Genomic DNA, 20,152 nt, shown 5'->3' on the forward strand with positions numbered 1-20,152 from the left:
CCACTGCCATCATTCAGGGCAGCAGCACCTTGAGCTCTGCCACCCCTGTTTTTAAGGCCATTTCCCAGGTGCCAATGACAACGATAGTACCACCATTTAGGTGGTCACCATTTAGTGCCACCTTGAGCTCTGCCACCTTCTGAGATGGATTAGGACTGGAAAAGTCATTTCCCAGTTGCCAGTGACAAGGACATTGCCACCCTCACCTTGAGCAGCGGGTAGGGCAGCACCACCTCCAGCTCTGCCACCCAAGTTTCTAAGACCATTTCCCAGGTGCCAGTGACAAGGACAATGCCACCCTCACCTTGAGCAGAGGGTAGGGCAGCACCACCTCCAGCTCGGCCACCCTCTGCGCAGGATCCTCGGTGTCCCCCGCGACCTCCAGGTCCTCCTCGGGGATGGTGTCCCAGTGTCCCCTGTGCGCCGCCAGCGCCTGCACCAGCTCGTAGTGGCCGGGCAGCGCCAGGCTGAGCCGCGTCCTCGCCCCGTGCGTCAGGCGGATCCTCCTCCTCCTGCAGCTCTCCTCGCTGCCGGCCTTGCTGGTGGGCAGCAGCTTCTCGCCCAGCAGGGCGTTGAGCAGCTGGCACTTGGCGCTGCAGTTCTGCCCCAGCAGCAGCAGGCAGGGCGGGCGGCTCACCCAGCGCTGCAGCTGCTCCTCCTCGTGCCGCGGGAAGGAGATGGGAGTGTGCCCTGCGGGGGGGAAGGAAAAATTGCTCAGAATACAAGGATTTCAGGGAAAAAAAATCACATTGGCTTCCCTCTCCATCCATTCCAAAGGTGCTGAGCACCTCCAAATTAATCTACACCCTCATCCTGTACTGAATATCCTGTTACCATCAATGGGATTGTGCACAGGGCGGCTGGAAAAGTTCCTTGTGCCACAGGAAGGAGATGGGAGTGTGGCCTGCAGTGGGGAAGGAAAAATTGCTCAGAATACAAGGATTTCTGGGAAAAATTCTCATTGGTTTCCCTTTTCCTCTCTTCCAGAGGTGCTGAGCTCTTCCAAATTAATCTAATCCACTGAATATCCTGTTATCATCAATGGGATTGTGCACAGGGTGGCTGGACAAGTTCCTCGTGCTGTGGGAAGGAGATGGGAGTGTGGCCTGGGGTGGGGAGAGAATTCACGGGGATTGTTCTGAATTATTCTAATCTATTGATTATCCTGTTATCATCAGTGGGATTGAGCACAGGATGGCTGGAAAAGTTCCTTGTGCTGCAGGAAGGAGATGGGAGTGTGGCCTGGGGTGGGGAAGGAAAAATTGCTCAGAACACAAGGATTTCTGGGAAAAATTCTCATTGGTTTCCCTTTTCCCCTGTTCCAGAGGTGCTGAGCTCTTCCAAATTAATCTAATCCACTGAATATCCTGTTATCATCTATGGGATTGTGCACAGGGTGGTTGGAAGTTCCTCGTGCTGGGGGAAGGAGATGGGAGTGTGGCCTGGGGTGGGGAGAGAACAGGGATTGGAGGGGAGAACTCATGGGAGTTTTTCTAAATTATTCTAATGTATTGAATATCATCGATAGGATTGTGCACAAGGAGGTTGGAAAATTTCCTCGTGCCACAGGAAGGACATTAGGTTGTGCCCTGGGTGGGGAGAGAACTCATGGGGATGGTTCTAAATTATTCCAATATATTGAGTATCATCGACAGGATTGAGCACAGGGTGGCTGGAAAAGTTCCTTGTGCTGCAGGAAGGAGATGGGAGTGTGGCCTGGGACTGGGGACGAGAACAGGGATTGGAGGGAAAAATTAATGGGGATTTTTCTAAATTAATCATTCTACTGATTATCCTGTTATCATCAATGGCATGTACAGGGTGGTTGGAAGTTCCTCATGCCGTGGGAAGGAGATGGGAGTGTGCCCTGCGGTGGGGAATGAAAAACTGCTCAGAATAGAAGGATTTCAGGGGAAAATTCACATGGGTTTCCTTTTTCCTCCATTCCAGAGGTGCTGAGCTCTTCCAAATTAATCTAATCCACTGAATATCCTGTTATCATCGATGGGATTGTATGCAGGGTGGTTGGAAATTCCTCATGCTGTGGGAAGGAGATGGGAGTGTGGCCTGCGGTGGGGAGAGAATTCACGGGGATTGTTCTGAATTATTCTAATCTATTGATTATCCTGTTATCATCAATGGGATTGAGCACAGGGTGGCTGGAAAAGTTCCTTGTGCCACAGGAAGGAGATGGGAGTGTGGCCTGGGTTGGGGAGAGAACAGGGGTTGGAGGGGAGAACTCATGGGGATTGTTCTAAATTATTCTAATATATTGAATATCGTCAATGGGAGTATGCACAGGGTTGTTGGACAAGTTCCTTGTGCCACAGGAAGGAGATCAGAGTGTGCCCTGGGATTGGGAAGGAAAAATTGCTCAAAATAGAAGGATTTCTGGGAAAAATTCTCATTGGTTTCCCTTTTCCTCTGTTCCAGAGGTGCTGAGCTCTTCCAAATTAATCTAATCCACTGAATATCCTGTTATCATCGATGGGATTGCATGCAGGATGGTTGGAAAAGTTTCTCATACTGTGGGAACAAGATTGGGGTTTGCCCTGGGATTGGGAAGGAAAAATTGCTCAGAACACAAGGATTTCTGGGAAAAATTCACATGGATTTCCCTCTCCTGCTGTTCCAAAGGTATTGAGCTCTTCCAAATTAATCTAACCCACTGAATATCCTGTTATCATCAATGGGATTGTGCACAGGGTGGTTGGAAAACTTCCTCCTGCTGCAGGAATGAGATCAGGCTGTGGCCTGGAATTGGGAATAAAAAACTGCTGAGGATACAAGGATTGGAGGGGAGAATTCACATGGATTTTTGTGAATCGTGCTCAGCTCTTCCAAATTAATAAAACTCCTCATCCTGTACTGAATATCCTATTATCATCAATGGGATTTTACACAGGATGGCTGGAAAAGTTCCTTATGATTCATGAAAAGCCCTAAAAATCAGGATAAAACACTTTTCAGCCAAAAAAACATCCAAAAATTTAACTCTGCCACGGGCTGGAAGAGTTTCTCAGTGCTCCAGGAAAAACTTCCCAAGTTTTTTCAAAGCCACTTCCCAAGTTTTTCAAAAGCCACTTCCCAAATTTTTTCAGGCCTGGCTGTACAGAACATTCCTGTCCCGTGTCAGAAATAAATAAATCCAAGTGACTCCTGATCGCTGACAGTTCCACCCACACCCCAAAAAACACCCAACACTTCCCCAAAGGTGTCACTGCAGCAAAATCCAGGATGGTAAAAAAGCAGGAAAGGGGAGAAGAAAATGGCAAAATGTCAAAAATGCAGCTGATGAGGCTGAGGTTGATGCAGGAGGAGGAAGGAGCAGAAATTCCCTGGGATAAATAGAATTTTCTGGGAATTTCAGCAGCCTGGGAAGGGATGAACTCCAGGGAAAACAGGGAAAAAAGGCTTTGCTGGCAGCCAGAAGGTTCTGGAAAGCCTCAAATTTAGAAATAAACACCTTTTCTGAGTTGGGTTTTGGGAAGAGAAAAGGGAATTTCTGCATCTTGTCCAGAGCAGGACTGTGTGATCATCCTCCTGACTCCTGTTGGAATGTTGTGGATGAGGAATTCCCAGGAATTCCAAGGAATTCCAGGGCAGTGGGGTGGAACAACTCCCTGGCTGGCTGAGTTCAGGCTCAGGAGTGAGCTGAGCTCCTTTGAAATTTAAAAGGTTTAAATCCGGCTTTGAAGGGCTTTAAATTCAATGTTAACAGCCCTAAATTCAACATTCACAGCCCCAAATTCAACCTCAACGGCCCTAAATTCCCTAAATTCAACCCTAACAGCCCCAAATCCAACCTTCACAGCTCTAAATCCAACCTTCACACTCCAAATTCAACCACCACGGCCCTAAATTCAATATTAAAAGCCTTAAATACAACATTAAAAGCCCTAAATCCAACAGCCCTAAATTCAGCATCAACAGCCCTAAATTCAGCATCAACAGCCCTAAATCCGACCTCCACAGCCCCAAAATCAGCATTACAGCCCCAAATTTAACTTCAACAGCCCTAAATTCAACTTCAACGGCCCTAAATCCAACCTTAACAGCCCTAAATTCCCTAAATCCAACCTCCACAGCCCCAAATCCAACCTTCCTGGCCCCAAATCCAACCTCCACAGCCCTAAATTCAAAATTAGCAGCCCTAAATTCAACTTCAACAGCCCTAAATCCAACCTCCACAGCCCCAAATTCAACCCCAACAGCCCCAAATTCAACCCCCACAGCCCCAAATTCAACCCCAACAGCCCTAAATCCAACCCCAACAGCCCTAAATCCAACCCCAACAGCCCTAAATCCAACCCCAACAGCCCTAAATCCAACCCCAACAGCCCTAAATCCAACTTCAACAGCCCTAAATCCAACCCCAACGGCCCCAAATTCCCTAAATTCAACCCTAACAGCCCTAAATCCGACCTCAACAGCCCTAAATCCGACCTCAACAGCCCTAAATTCAGTGTTACAGCAGCAACCCTGAGAGGCTCAAAAATAAGGATACAAACAAATCCCTCATCTGCTGCTCTCCAGGAACCCAAAATCCCAGCGAATAAAAAGGGAAATGGAGCCAGCAGGTCCCCAAAAAATGCCCAATTTTGAGCTCCAAACCAGCAGGATCACCCTGATTTTGGCAGGAGGAGCAGGGATTTTGCAGGGAAGGTGCTGCTCTGCGATTAAAATTCTTGTGGTGAGTCATGTTCTGGCAGCCTGGATTGAAAACAAGATCCTCCTGACACTACAAACCCCATTAGAGATCCTACAACACATCCTGCTCCTCGCTGACTGACAGCTTAATAACTCCACTTTAATTAAAATTAAAGTTAATTGTGGAGCTTTAAACCGGTTTGAAGCTTAGAGCTGCTTTAATGTCTTGGTTTTCCCTCAAGTTTTCCAGCTGGAAATAGGATTTTGGAGTTTTTCCACTCCAAAAGGAAGGGGGAAGGCTCTGTGGGGTTCAGTCCTGCACCTCAAATTGCCCCATAAAATGCCAATTCTGAGCCCCAAATTTGGGGTTTGGGGATGGTTGAGGGAGGAATCACTGCCTGAAGGGATTTTTGGGGAGAAGAGATTTTTTTGGGGGGGGAAAAGATATTTTTTGGGAAAAAGAGGAGATTTTTTGGGGAGAAGAAGAAGGAGAAGATTTTTTGGGGGAAGAAGAAGGAGAAGATTTTTTTGGGGGGAAGAAGAAGGAGAAGAGGAAATTTTTTTGGAAGAAGAAGAAGAGGAAGATTTTTTGGGGGGAAGAAGAAGAAGAAGAGGAAGATTTTTGGGGAAGAAGAAGAAGAAGATGAAGATTTTTGGGGAAGAGAAGAAGAAGATTTTTTGGGGGAAGAAGAAGAGGAAGATTTGGGGGAAGAAGAAGAGGGAAGATTTTTGGGGAAGAAGAGGAAGATTTTTTGGGGGGAAGAAGAAGAAGATTTTTTGGGGGGAAGAAGAAGAAGAAGAAGATTTTTTGGGGGGAAGAAGAAGAAGAAGAAGATTTTTTGGGGGGAAGAAGAAGAAGAAGAAGATTTTTTGGGGGGAAGAAGAAGAAGAAGAAGATTTTTTGAGGGGAAGAAGAAGAGGTTGTTTTGGGGGAAGAGATTTTGTTGGGAAGAAGATTTTGGGGAAGAGATTTTTTGGGAAGATAGATTTTTGGTGAAGATTTTTTTAATGAAGATTTTCTTTTTTAATGAAGATTTTTTTTTTTTTTTGGGAAGACAGACTTTTGGGTGAAGATTTTTGCGACTATTTTCTACAAAAGCCTTTCAAGAGCCACATCAAGGCACCAACAGGCTGACCAGGAGCTCACAGAAGATAAGGATCTGGGGGAAAAAAAAAAAAATAAAAAATCCCACAAATAGCACATCCAGACCTTCATCTGCCAGGCCCAGAATGGCTTTGATCTGCTTGGAACATTCCCTGGAATTTCTGCTGGGATTCAAACCCCCCAAGGATGAAAAAAGCAATTCAACCCCAAATTCAAAGCCTTTTCTCTGCTGAGGGTTTGGGAGGGAGAAGAGGTGGAAGAGTTTCCTCTCCTCGTTCCAGGCAGGAATTTGGGGATATTTAATTCCAGCAAAAAAAAAAAATTTAAAAAAAAGGAATCATTGAGATACAGCAGCTTAATTTGAATTATTGAGGGATTATTGATTAGGGATGGTTGAATGGAATCCTGGATGGTTTGGGGTGGAAAGGACCTTAAATCCTATTCCATTCCACACTTTTCACCATCCCAGGGTGATCCCAGCTGGCTTGGGACACAATCCAGGAGCAGCCTTGGATTCTCTGGGAATTCCATCCCAGCCCTGCTCACCTCCCAGGCAGGAATTCCTTCCCAAAATCCCACCTAACCCTCCCCTCCTTAAGGCTTTATCCCCTCATCCTGTCACTCCATGTGGCAATTCCCTTTCCAGCCTCCTTGGAGCTCCTTTGGCTACCAGAAAATGCTCCAAGGTGGCCAAACCTTCTCTCCTCCCCAGAAGGTGGCCACTCCTGGGGTTCCTCTGGCTACTGGGAAACTGCTCCAAGGTGGCACCAAACCTTCTCTCCCCTTTCCTCTCCTCTCTCCTTTCTCTCATCTTTTGTCTTCCCTCATCTTTTCTCTTTTCTACTCTCTTCTCCTCTCTCATCTTTTCTACTCCCTTCTCTCCTCTCTTCTCTTTTCAACTCTTTTCTCTCTTCTCTCCTCTCGTCTCCTTTCCACTCTCTCCTCTCTTCTCTCATCTTTTCTCTCTCCTCTCCTATCTTTTCTCTCTTCTCTCCTCTCCCTTCTCTTCTCTCCTCTGCATTTCCACACCTCACAATGAGCACAGACATGGATTCAGGGCGGGAAAAACCCAACCCCAAACAGGACCAGAACATCCCAAATCCACTGCATGGCCAATCCCAAATCCACCAAGGCTCATCCCACATCCACATGAACCAAGGCTCATCCCAAATCCAGAGCAGCACCATTCCCACATTCCCTTGAGCCAAGGCTAATCCCAAATCCCCACTAGCCAAGGCTCATCCCAAATCCACTGCAGCTCCATTCCCAAATCCCATATCCACCAAGGCTCATTCCAAATCCCCAGCAGCTCCATTCCCACATCCCAAATCCACCAAGGCTCATCCCAAATGCCCATCATTGCCATTCCCACATCCCCATGAGCCAAGGCTGATCCCAAATCCCCATGAGCCAAGGCTCATCCCAAATCCTCATCAGCACCATTCCCACAGCTCATTCCAAATCCACCAAGGCTCATCCCAAATCCACTGCAGTGCCATTCCCACCTTCCCATGAGCCAAGGCTCATCCTAAATCCACCAAACTCATCCCAAATCCACGAAGGCTCATCCCAAATCCACCAAGGCTCATCCCAAATCCACCAAGGCTCATCCCAAATCCACCAAGGCTCATCCCAAATCCACCAAGGCTCATCCCAAATCCACCAAGGCTCATCCCAAATCCACCAAGGCTCATCCCAAATCCACCAAGGCTCATCCCAAATCCACAAGCATCCCACCCACCAAGGCTCATCCCAAATCCACATCATGCCAATCCCAAATCCACCAAGGCTCATCCCAACCACCAAGGCTCATCCCAAATCCACCAGCCCATCCCACATCTTCCAAATCCATTCCCATCCCAAATCCACCAAGGCTCATCCCAAATGCCCATCATTGCCATTCCCACATCCCAAATCCATCAAGGCTCATCCCAAATCCACCAAGGCTCATCCCAAATGCCCATCATTGCCATTCCCACATCCCAAATCCATCAAGGCTCATCCCAAATCCACCAAGGCTCACCCCAAATCCCCAGCAGCTCCATTCCCACATCCCCACAAGCCAAGGCTCATCCCAAATCTCCATGAGCCAAGGCTCATCCCAAATCCTCAGCATTGCCATTCCCACATCCCAAATCCACCAAGGCTCATCCCAAATCCACCAAGGCTCATCCCAAATCCACTGCAGCACCATTCCCACATCCCACGAGCCAAGGCTCATCCCAAATCCAGAGCAGCACCATTCCCACATCCCAAATCCACCAAGGCTCATCCCAAACGCCCATCACTGCCATTCCCACATCCCAAATCCACCAAGGCTCATCCCAAATCCCCATCACTGCCATTCCCACATCCCAAATCCACCAAGGCTCATCCCAAATCCTCAGCATTGCCATTCCCACATCCCAAATCCACCAAGGCCCATCCCAAATCCCCGCTCTGGGCTCAGCCATGTGACCAACCCTCCAAAGCCCGCTCCAGGGGAGCCCCGAGCGCGTGCATCCCGTGAACCCTGCCCATGAAAGGAGCCCTGTGCAGGGAACAAGGAGAGCTCTCAGCAGCACTCACTCAGCCCCAAACCCACCCCACAGCCAGCAGGAGCTGAGGTTGGATTTATGGGATCTGGGCAAGCTGTGAGTGTTGACTCATCCCTTTTTCCAGGAGCTTTGATGGCTTTGTTTGTCTTTAGTCCGTTTTGAACGGTGCCTGAGGCACTCTTGGTGCCATTTTTTAATTTTTTTTTAAATTTTTTTATCCTTTTTTTTAATGTTTTTCCAAGAATTCCTGCCATTTCTGAGCTGCTGGCTCTGAGCTCCAGCAGGCTTGGAGCATCACAAGACTTCATCCCAAAGTTTTTGTGCAAACTGAGGTGTTCAAAGCCGATTTGGAGCATGCTGGGATGGTGGAATGTGATCCTTAGGGATGGGGTTGGATGGGATTTAGGGTCATTTCCAACCCAAACCAGCCTGGGATTCCCAAAAAACCTCTTTTAGCTCCATATCAGCACAGAGGGGTTAATTCCACGAGGAGAAAAAAATCCAATTAATTCCAACTCCAGCAGCTCCAAAGGCTGCAGAGCCAAACTCCATCCTCTGAATTGCTTCCTTCCATCTCCTTAGGATTTATTCCCCAAATTCCACCCCAAACACCTCTGTTCTGCTCTCAAATCCAACTTTTTACCCCCAAAAAGGAGGTTTGATCTCGAGGGGATCACAGGGATATCAGAACAGCCATTTTTAGCAGGATAAAGCCTTCAGTCAGTGGAAATCAGCATGAAAATGCCTCCAAACCCTCTGGAAATTCCCTAAAAATATATTTATTTACAGAAGCTGAGCCCATGGCTTTCAGAGCATTAAGGGAAGCCCCAGCTGCTGGCCAAAACTCTGTGGATTTCCTCAAAAATTCCTAAAAAAAAGGTAAAAAACAACCAAAAAACAACCTCCAAACCCTCAGGTTTCTTGGTCAAAATGTTTAAATCACTGCAGGCGCAGAGCAAAGAAAACAACTAAAATCAGCAGAAAATAAATTGATTTTTTTTCCTTGCTATCTTTACCAATTCCATACTGCAAAATTCAGGTAAATTGATTTTTTTTCCAGGTAAATTAATTTTTTTTCCTTACTATCTTTACCAATTCCATACAGTGAAATTCAGGTAAATTGATATTTTCCCCCTTAGTATCTTTACCAATTCCATACCACAAAATTCAGGTAAATTGATTTTTTTTCCAGGTAATTTGATTTTTTTTCCTTAATATCTTTACCAATTCCACACTGTGAGCCCCTAATTCAGGCAAATTGATTTTTTTCCACGTAAATTATTTTTTTTCCCCTTAGTATCTTTACCAATTCCATACTGCAAAATTCAGGTAAATTGATTTTTTTCCCATGTAAATTAATTTTTTCCCTTACTATCTTCACCAATTCCACACTGCGAGTCCCTAATTCAGGTAAATTGATTTTTTTTCCACATAAATTAATTCTTTTTCCTTGCTATCTTTACCAATTCCACACTGCAAAATTCAGGAAAATTGATTTTTTTTTCCAGGTAAATTAATTTTTTTTCCAGGTAAATTGATATTTTTCCTTTAGTATCTTTACCAATTCCATACTGTGAGTCCCTAATTCAGGCAAATTGATTTTTTTCCACATAAATTAATTTTTTTCCCTTACTATCTTCACCAATTCCACACTGCAAGCCCCTAATTCAGTTAAACTGATTTTTTTTCCATTAGCAACTTTCCCAATCCAGTCCCTAACCCAGATTTTATTTCCACAGCTCCTCAATAACCCAAAAAAAACCCTCAAAATCATCCCAACCCTCGAGGAAAACACTCCCAACAGGCCATTGATTTTCTCCTGGAGAGCAGTCAGGATTCCGCTGACTCCCTGGGGAAGGCAGACAGAGCAAACAGGACTTTCCCTTCCCTCTCCAACAGTAGCTGGAAGGCAATTCCTGCCCCTGGATTTAGCTACTAGCAGGAGTAACCTCAGAGTAGCAATCTGGGAGGGATGGAGGTTTCCTGAGAAAGGGAAAAGTGGGAAATAAAAGGATTTATTTGCTGCCTGAAGTAGCAGGATTTATTTCCCGCCTGGCTCACTGCTCCTGCTCAGATTTCCTCAAAAATCCCTAAAATGAGGCAAAAAAACCCCTCCAAACCTTCAGTTTTTTGGTCAAAGTGCTCAAATCAGGCTGGTTTTGGGGTTGATCTGGAGGGAATTTCCCTCGCTGCGCTGTCACAACTCGTTCTGCAGGTGCCTCCAGAGCAAACCCTTCACCTCTGGCTGGTTCCCAAGACATCCACGTTCGATTTCAGAGTTTATTTTCCCACCCCGTTGTGTCCTGTCCACTCCATTCCCTCCATGCTGCACAAAACTGAAGGGTTTGGGCAAAATTCCTCTCCTTTTGGGATAACCTGAGGGGAGATTCTGGGGGAAAAGTCAAGGAAAATTGGGATTCTTAAATCTTCTGGTAGCTGGAAAAGTCCCCAGGGGGAAAAGGACATTTTGCACTGTCCTAGGGTGATCCAAGCCTGGCCTTGGACACTTCCAGGGATCCAAAGTTTCTCTGGGAATTCATTCCAGCTCCTCACAGGGAAGGATTTGTTCCCAAAATCTCATCCCTCCCTGCCCTCTAGCAGTTTGAAGCCATTCCCTGTGTCCTGTCCACTCCACTCCCTCCCTGTTGCACAAAGCAGGAGGCTTTGGGCAAAATTCCTCTCGTTTTGGGACAGCCTGAGGGGAGATTCTGGGGGAAAAGTCAAGGAATATTGGGATTCTTAAATCTTCTGGTACCTGGGAATGTCCCCAGGGGGAAAAAGACATTTTCCAGTGTCCCAGGGTGATCCAAGCCTGGCTTTGGACACTTCCAGGGATCCAAAGTTTCTCTGGGAATTCATTCCAGCTCCTCACAGGGAAGGATTTGTTCCCAAAATCTCATCCCTCCCTGCCCTCTGGCAGTTTGAAGCCATTCCCTGTGTCCTGTCCCTCCATCCCTCTAAAATATTCCTTCTCCTGTCCCTCCATCCCTCTAAAATATTCCTTCTGCATTTTTCCTCTCCATTCCTTCAGGTCACCCCAAATCCTCCTTTCCTCCAGAAATTTCCACCAAATCCCAAACATCCTCTCCTGGCTCTCCCCCTTCCCAAAAATCTTGCTCCCTATCCCGATGACATCACTGCAGAAATCCCAAACTCAGCACTTCCCAAAATCCTGGTGAATTCCCAACACCCTTCCACCTCCAACCCCACAGTGGTGAAAACAAACCCCAAATCCACCAAAACCACATTTTTTTACACACAGGCAGCAAAACCTCAACACTCCAAAACCCAAAATCTTCCCAAAATCTTGCTCCCTATCCCGATGACATCACTGCAGAAACCCCAAACCCAGCACTTCCCAAAATCCTGGTGAATTCCAGCATTCCCCAACACACTTCCACCTCCAACCCCACACTGCTGCCATGGTGAAAACAAACCCCAAATCCACCAAAACCACATTTTTTCACACACAGACAGCAAAACCTCAACACTCCAAAACCCGAAATCTTCCCAAAATCTTGCTCCCCAGCCCAATGACATCACTGCAGAAACCCCAAACTCAGCACTTCCCAAAATCCTGGGGAATTCCAGCATTCCCCACCTCCACCTCCAACCTCCACTTCTCCAAACCTCTCCACCTCCAACCCCACAGTGGTGAAAACAAACCCCAAATCCACCAAAACCACATTTTTTCACACACAGACAGCAAAACCTCAACACTCCAAAACCCTGAAAACCACAACTAGGAGTGCAAGACAAGCAGGGACAGGAATCCTGGGCTGAGCAGCCAAGGGAAGATGACTCATGAGGAGGTTTGGGGATGAATGAAGAAGATCTTTATGGGTTTTTTTTTCTCACGTCACACCAAACTCCTCTCACGAGACAGTCTTATGGAGCCATGAAAGTGCAACCAGCAGCTCTGTTTGTCAACAGCAGCAGATGGCCAGAGAGTCGCCAAAAAATGGAATTATTTCCTTCAAATTATTGCAGGGAATAATGGCATTTTCTTCAAATTATTGTAGGAAATAATGGCATTATTCCCTCTAAATTATCACATGGAATAATGGCATTTTCTCCAAATTATTGCAGGGAATAATGGCATTTTCTCCAAATTATTGCAGGGAATAATGGCATTTTCTCCAAATTATTGCAGGGAATCATGGCATTATCTTCAAATTATTGCAGGGAATAATGGCATTATTCCCTCCAAATTATTGCAGAGCAAGGGAAATAACCACAATTAGCAGAAAATAAATTGGTTTTTTTGCTCCTTGGTGTCTTTATCGATTTTCTACTGTGAGTGCCTAATGCAGGTTTTGATTTCCCAGCTCCCCAAGAAGCCAAAAGAATCAAGATGATCAAAACCCTGGAGGAAAACATTCCCAAAAAAGCGACAGAACTCTGGGGAAAACAGGGCTGGAGCTGCAGGAGGGGTGAGGAGAGGGGCAGAGAATCCTCATCATAAAACCATGAAATATTCCTGAGCGGGAATTGATCCACAGCATCACCCAGCCCAGCTGCTGGCCCTGCCCAGACACCCCAAAATCCCATTTTTCAAACCCTCCTGGAGCTCTGGCAGCCTCAGCTGTGCCCATTCCTGGGGAGCCTGGGCAGGGGGAGAACATTTTGCTCCAAAATCCATCCCAAATCCACTCCAAATCCCCCCAAAATCACCCCTAAATCCCCCCCTGCCCTGCTGGCCTGAAGCCTCTGTGATAAATTAGGAGACAGTGAATGTTGGCTTTGGCAGATATGAATTTAGCATTTATAAATTATAAAGTACTGTGTAAAGTAGCACTTAGATAAAATAGAGTTAAGTAGAAACAAAGTTAGAGGGAATTATATCTATGTAATAGTTGGGAATATGCTAGAAATGTGGTGAGAAATACATGGGAATAAATGTCTTTTAAGCCACAAAGGCAGAGAGCAAGATGTCCTGAAGGAATAAAAAGAAATAAACCTCATGCATCCCAGGAAATCTGTGATTTACAGTCACACCTCCCTGGGAAGAGTGTCAATAAATTGAATCAGAGCTAAAGAAAACTTCTTTAGACTTCTGAGACAAACAAGATATCTCCAGCCTGGCGGAGAGGGGCAAAGAGTGAAGAAGGAGGAATTATTCGAGTGTAAATAGATTTTTTTGGAGTGTAAATATTTTTTGGGGGGGACTTAATGAATATGTAACAGTTACAGAAAGTACTTAAACACACATTAAAATGAATAGAGTGAGGGACTGAGAAAAAGGCAAACCAACCACTCCGCAAGGCTTTGCCCTCCTAATAAATGTCCAATATTCTATTCCTAAAAACGGGAATTTCGGCTTGGCGATTTGTTTACATCCCGTCTGACACCCTGAGGGCACCGCAGCCCTTTAACCCCATCAAACCCCGCAGTTCCACCCCTCACTGCCCCCCAAACCCTCCCAAAATTCCCCAAACCCCTCACCCTCACCCCCTCAGCCCGCCAGGCCTCCCCGCCGCCTCACCAGCCGCCGGGCCATCCCCGGGCCCGCCATCCCCGTCCCCGCCGATCGGCTGGCCCTGCGAGCACTTGACGTCGCGGAAGAACCTCCTGGTGTCGCGCAGGTTGTGCTGCAGCCGCGCCAGGTGCCGGTTGTAGTGCGCGAAGGAGCGGCCGAGCTCCCTGCCGGCGCCGCGCCACGCCGGGCCCCCCTCGCCCTCCATCTCCTGCGGGTCCGCCCCGCTATCCCCTCCCCACCGCTCCGGCCCCGCCAGCCTGCCCGCCGCGCCGGGAGGAACCTCCCCGCGGTTAACGGCGGCGTGCCCCCCCCATCCCCCCCGCCCCTCCCGCCTCCCCGACCCCCGCGGCCGCCGCCTTCTCCCGGGGGGAAGCGCCGCCGCCGGCCGCGCTGCGTGTGCGCGGAACCTTTATCGGCGCGCCGCAGGGCAAAGGGGGAGGAGGCCGGGCGCACCCTGCGCGCAAGGCACGCCGGGAGCTGTAGTTCGTTTCCATGCCCGTGTATTTTATTATTACACCCCGAGGGGGACGCCGGGAGTTGTAGTTCGTTCCCATCCCCTTGTATTTTATTATTGCGTGCCGAGGGGGACGCCGGGAGTTGTAGTCTGCCGCGCCGCAAAGCCTCATAGGAGTTGTAGTCTCTCGGCGAGCGGCCGCCGACCTTTCTCCGCGGCCTCTGCGCACCCCCGCGGGGGGGGAGGAAAACCACTCAAAAAACAGAGAGCGGCCATGAAATGATGTCCTTAAAAAGGGGAAGCAGCAGGGGAAGCGGAACGGCCGCCCGCTGTCCCTCCATCCCGCGCTGCGCGGAGCGGCTCGGCAGGAGGCGGCGCGCCCGTCTGAGGCGCCGCTCCGCCTCCGCCAATCGCCAGCGGCTGCCCCGCCCACCGCGAGTCATCATTGGTTCATTCCACCCTCCGGCACCGCCCCTCTCACCCCCACCGCCAATCAGTAGGCGGAAGCCCTCCTTCCTCGCTCTGCCATTGGCCGGCTGCGCTGTCCGTCAGGCGCGGCGGCGGCGGCGATGCCGGTGCCGGCGGCGGGCGCGGAGCCGCCGCGGCGCGGAGCCGCCGCCCGGCCCGGGCTCGGCGGGGCGGGCGGGCCGGGGCCGCGCAGCCCGCGGGCCCCGCAGCGGCCGCCGGGACGCCGCCCGCCGCCGCCGCCGCGGCCCTAGGCGCTCCCCCGGCCGCCGCGGGCACGGCGCTCCCGGGATGAAGCGGTGCCGCTCGGACGAGCTGCAGCAGCCCGAGGAGGATCCCGGCGCGGCGGGGGAGTCGCCCGGTCACGGCGCGATGGAGGGCAAGGCCGGCGAGGCGGCGGCGAGCCCCGAGGCGGGCGCTGTCCCGCCGCCGGCGCGCTCCAAACCGCCCGACCTGAAGGTGAGCATCGCGGCGGGACACGGCGACGGGAAAATCCGCCGGGAGCGGCGGGTGGTCACCGGTGCGATGGACCTCGGCCGGGCCACCATCCGCACCCCCCGCGGTCCTACAGGTGTGACCTTGGAGGATGCGGGATGGCTCCGGATCGGGGCGCTCCTGGGTGGGGATGCTCCGGGGAATGGGGTGCTCCTGGGATGGGAATCCTGCTGAGATTGGGGTGCTCCTGGGATGGGGATGCTCCTGGGATGGGGATGCTCCTGGGAATGGGGTGCTCCTGGGATGGGGATGCTCCTGGGAATGGGGTGCTCCTGGCACAGGGGTCCTTCTGGGATTAGGGTGCTCCTGGCGTGGGGATGCTCCTGTACGGGGATCCTTCTGGATGAGGATGCTCCAGGGATGGAGACACTCCTGGGATGGAGATGTCGCTGGGAACAGGATGCTCCTGGGGTGAGGATGCTCCTGGGGTGAGGATGGAGATGCTCCTGGGGGGAGGATGCTGCTGGGGTCGGGATGGAGATGCTCCTCGAATGAGGCTGAGGCTGCTCCCGCAGTGAGGACCCTCCCGGGACAGCATTTTCCCGGGATGAAGCGGTCCCAAGCCGGGAGCAGGGGTCTGGGGGCTGCGCAGATCGGGGGAAATCCGAGCCGGGAGCGGCGGGGGATGCTCCGGGAGGATCCGGTGCTGCGGCACCGGGAAGTGACGGTGTAGAAATGGCCCCAGGCTGCTCCTGCCGGGCCTTGGGGCTGGGGCCGGAGGAGGAGGAAAACAAGGCAAACAAACCCCGCGGCACTGCAGCGCTGCGGGAGCCCAGCCTGGAGGGAGGGTCCGGCGTGAAATCAGGCAGAAAATCCCCCTGGATTTGGGGAAAAAGCAGCTCTGACCCCTGGCTGTTCAACAGGGTCCTGCTGGTGGGGTTTGATCCCGCGGGGATGAATTCCCAGCGTGGAACTTCGGGGCTTTGCAGGCGTGGGAATGCCGTGGGTCGGGTGGGATCGCGGTGGGATGGAGGGGATGCTCCCACTCCTCGGTTTCAAAATACCTGGAAAAAAGTGGGAAACGGCAGTGGAAACGGATCCGGGGTGGAGCGCCGTGTTGTGACACCCCAGGTGGCCCCGAAGGTGCCACCAGCGCGGTCAAGGTCACGGGGAAGCTGAGAAGCACGGCCAGGACTGCAGGCATCCCTTCCAGAAGGGGAAGAAAATCCCTGTTCCCACGGGAAAACTCAGCTGCTTTCAGCACCAGGAGCTCCGTGGCTGCTGGAGGTCTCACCCAGTTCCTTCCCCTCGAGGTCTGAGCAGCAGCTGCTGCTCCTCGGGCTGCTGTGGGGTGGCTGCTGTGGGGTGCAGCTGGAGGGGAGAGCCCCGTGCCAGGGCCAGGCACATCCATGGGCTGGGATGGAATTCCCAGAGAACCCCTGGATCCCTGGGAGTGTCCAAGGCCAGGCTGGACAGGGCTTGGAGCAGCCTGGGATGGTGGGAGGTGGAGAACAGGGTGGACCAAGCTGAGCTTTAAGGTCTCTTCCCACCCAAACCATTCCATGATCCACGGGGATGTGGTGCTCAGGGCCATCCTGGCTTCTTGTTTCCCATCCCCCATCCTTCCCCTGTCCCACCTGGGGCACAGAGGGTCAGAAAAGGGTGGCAATGTGGGGCAGAAGGAGCTGCAGCTTCCCCTGGCCGTGCCAACCTCACCAGACATTCCAGGGCTGGCACATCCAGCCCTGAGCTGGAGCTCAGCCCCATCCCAGGCCAAACCCCATTGATTTTATCGAGCTGCCTGCCATCCCTTCCCGCAGGTTTGCTGCCAGCGCTCACCTTTAATGCATTCAGAGCTCAGCAATTAATTACCTGCATGGAATAAATCCTCCAAGCGGGCAGGACACGGGGAAAAGCTGGGTCTGGCTGCTGCCCACAGCGGGCTGGGCACTCTGCCACAGCCACCAGCCAGCCACAGCGAGTGGCAGCAGGAATAAATCTGAGTTTTCCTGCCCCAAACCCTCCTCTGGAGCTGCTGGTGGGTCCCTGCTCCAAACCCATGGATGGGGAAGGATGAGGGGAAGCTCTCCTTCCGTGCCAGCAGGAGATGGATTTGAGGTGACACCCTGGAAACAGCAGCCTGCCTCGTGTCATCTCCATCCCCGAACTCCAGCAGATCCGTGGCAGCTCTGCCTTCCCCAGCCCTGTCTCCAGCTCCTCTGCCTTTCCTTTAGGGAAAACGAGGGGGAAAAAGAAGTTCTGGCAAGGAGCAAAGCTGCTGTGTGACAGCTCTGCTCAGAAACCCGTCGGTGGCGGGGATTTCTGCCGAGTGACTGGATCTGTGCTGCAAATAAAGGTTTCCAGCTCCTCGTGGCTGCCATCCCACCCCTGCTTGGTGCCACTCCTGCTTCCCCTGAGCCAAGGGTTTTCCTCCCTGGGTCTGTTTTCCCCGACAGTGTGATCTGGCTCAGGGCTGGAGGTTGAAGGCTGACCTCATTCCCATCTGCAGGTTCACAGTCTTGGCTCCTGAACCAAAAAGCCAGGAATTCAGTCATTGGCCTAAGCTCTGCCCTGTCCCCAGGGCCTGATCCAAACCCCACATCCATGGACAGAAAGCTTCTCCAGGGCTTTGTGCAGCTGGAGAGCCTCTCCTGAGGAGGGGGGGATGAAGGATGATGTCCCACCACAGGACATTCCCAGCCCTGGGAGCAGCAGCAGGGTTGGGACAGGAGGGGCTGCAGGGCACAGGGTGAAGCACCAACCTTCCAATCCCTCCCAGCAGATCAATCCCAATCCTCTGGTTTATTTTTTTGGGGATCCCTGGCTCAGAAGGGATGCATGTGGGGGTGAAGATCCCCAGATGGGATTCACCATCCCACCCCCAGCAGCACAGGGAGGATGCAAATTCCCTCCCTAAAGTTCCCTTTTCCAAACCCTCGGGTCCATTTCTATTCAATCCCTGGGATTAACAATTTCCCAGGCACGTTTGGGCATGGAAAGGACACAGGCAAGGTGAGCTGGCTCCCCTGTGGCTCCCGGGCTGGAGCTGCTGGCAGAGCTGGAGCAGAGCAGAGCAATCCCTGGAGCAGCCACATCCATCATTTCCCTCCATCCCAAAGCTCCCGGGCTGCAGGGAAGGACTCCAGAGGGTCTCTGCTCTCCCAGGGGGAGCAAAGCATCCTTCCAGGCTGGATTTTCCCTGGAGTTTGTGGCAGGCAGGGCAGAGGGGTGAGATCTGAGGGTGGAATGCTTGATCTGCACGGAGCATCCCGGCAGGGAGAGGTGCTGCTGCATGCCTGGGGTCCCAGCCCTCCTAGATCCTGTCCCTCGGGATTCCCATCCTCATTTCCCACCCAATTCCAGCTCTCAGGATCCTTATCCTTGTTTCCTTTCACCTTTCAGGATCCCCATCCTCCTTTCCCACTGGATTCCAGCTTTCAGGATCTCCATCCTCATTTCCCACCGAATTCCAGCTCTCAGGATCCCTCCTCATCTTTCCACCAAATTCCAGCTTTCAGAATCTCCTTCCTCCCTGCCCACCAAATTTCTGCTCTCAGGATCTCCATCCTTGTTTCCTTTCACCTCTCAGCATCCCCATCTTCTCTTCCCACCCAATTCCAGCTCTCAGGATCCCCATCCTTGTTCCCCTTTCACCTCCCAGCATCCCCATCCTCCCTTCCCACTGGATTCCATCTCCCAGCCTCCCCTCACAGGTGACATCCACCCCTGGCTGTCCCCCCAGGGGCACAGCTGGCACAGCTGGCTCCTCCCCGCCCAGATGTCCCCCTGCAGATGCCACCTGGCACCGGGACCAGGGAGCTCCTGGCTGGATCCCCACCCGGGCAGAGCATTCCCTGCCATTCCCGAGCTCGTTCCCAGAGCTCTGCTGTCACTCCAGCCTGCCGGTAGTGCCCTGCCCAGCGTGACTAACGTTTGTCACATGTCGCTGCTCTCACGCTGTCCCCGGCAGGAGCAGCGGGTGTGGGGGAGTGCTGGCTTTGCCATTTTAGAACATCCCCACGTTTCCCTCGGCGTTTGTGGCAGCGGGAGGAGCGGCGGGGAGATGTGACAGATGGGGCAGCCAGGCTGGTTGTCACCCCTAGGGGACAGCTCTGTCCCCCAGCCTGGTTTGGGGGTGCTGGGTGCTGCCAGGACCCTCTCGGTCCTTCCTGAGGAGAGTCAGCTGGAGGAGTGGCAATTCCATGCAGGGATGAGCAAAATCTGCCAGGATTCTTGCTGCAGTTTGGGGGTCATGGCCTTCCCCTTGTGCCTGAAAACTGGAATTCTGAGGGATGGGATCATGGGGTAATGGGATGGAATGGGATCATGGGATGAGATGGGATAATGGGATGGGATGGGATAATGGGATGGGATGGGATGGGATGATGGGATGGGATGGAATAATGGGATGGGATGGGATGGGATGGGATGATGGGATGGGATGGAATAATGGGATGGGATGGGATGGGATGGGATGATGGGATGGGATGGGGAGAAATAAGACTTCCCCCATGTTCATGCAACTGCTCCAAAGAGCTGCAGAGCCCTGGCTGCAGCCAGGGATGTAAATAATTAACAATTCCAACAATCAAGCAGAATTTCACAGCTCGGGGCTGCGCTGGGAGGTCGTGGCAACCAGATCCTCTCGCTGTGAGTCCGTCTGAAAGCCGAGGAAAGGGTTTGGATGTCGGGGCAGAGCTGGGCAACCTTTCAGCCAGGAGCTGGGAGCTTTCAGGATGGGTGGGAAAGCAGGAAAAGCAGCCCTGGAGAGCTTGGCACAGCGAGGGCAGCACAGGGCACTGCCAAACAGCCCGAGACAAAACCCTCACCCAAGTGCCAGATTTCCTGTGAGATATCCCAGTTTGTGCTGAAATTGGGATTTTTCCAGCTCTTCTTGGTGCAGCAGGACCTTAGACAAGTCCATAAAACAAATCCCCACCGCCAAGCAGCAGACCCTGGCTGTGTCGATGAAAAAGCCCAAAGAAATAAAGATATTTTTGGATTCACCTCGGTGCTTCACAGCTGTC

The 20,152-nt window shown here is 51.5% G+C and overlaps 2 protein-coding genes across 2 annotated transcripts in view; one reads left to right on the plus strand and one right to left on the minus strand.

Moving 5' to 3' along the window:
- DSTYK (dual serine/threonine and tyrosine protein kinase) overlaps positions 1-14,021 on the minus strand; it is a gene marked incomplete at its 3' end in the record, with an annotated part of 30,487 nt that extends 16,466 nt beyond the window's left edge. The window contains exons 1-2 of the mRNA XM_085044379.1: positions 13,778-14,021; positions 305-690 (exon numbers count right to left, since the gene is read on the minus strand). Coding sequence (XP_084900505.1) covers positions 305-690; positions 13,778-13,976 — 585 coding nt within the window. The remainder of the gene's footprint in view (positions 1-304; positions 691-13,777) is intronic.
- Positions 14,022-14,895: 874 nt separating this feature from the next.
- The window catches only part of TMCC2 (transmembrane and coiled-coil domain family 2), a 28,203-nt gene continuing 22,946 nt past the window's right edge, over positions 14,896-20,152 (plus strand). The window contains exon 1 of the mRNA XM_085044373.1: positions 14,896-15,149. Coding sequence (XP_084900499.1) covers positions 14,982-15,149 — 168 coding nt within the window. The 5' untranslated portion in view covers positions 14,896-14,981. The remainder of the gene's footprint in view (positions 15,150-20,152) is intronic.

The sequence above is a fragment of the Lichenostomus cassidix genome, unplaced genomic scaffold, assembly GCF_008360975.1.
Source record: "Lichenostomus cassidix isolate B80296 unplaced genomic scaffold, HeHo_3.0 unassigened_scaffold_chr26, whole genome shotgun sequence".
Taxonomy (NCBI): Eukaryota; Metazoa; Chordata; class Aves; order Passeriformes; family Meliphagidae; genus Lichenostomus; species Lichenostomus cassidix.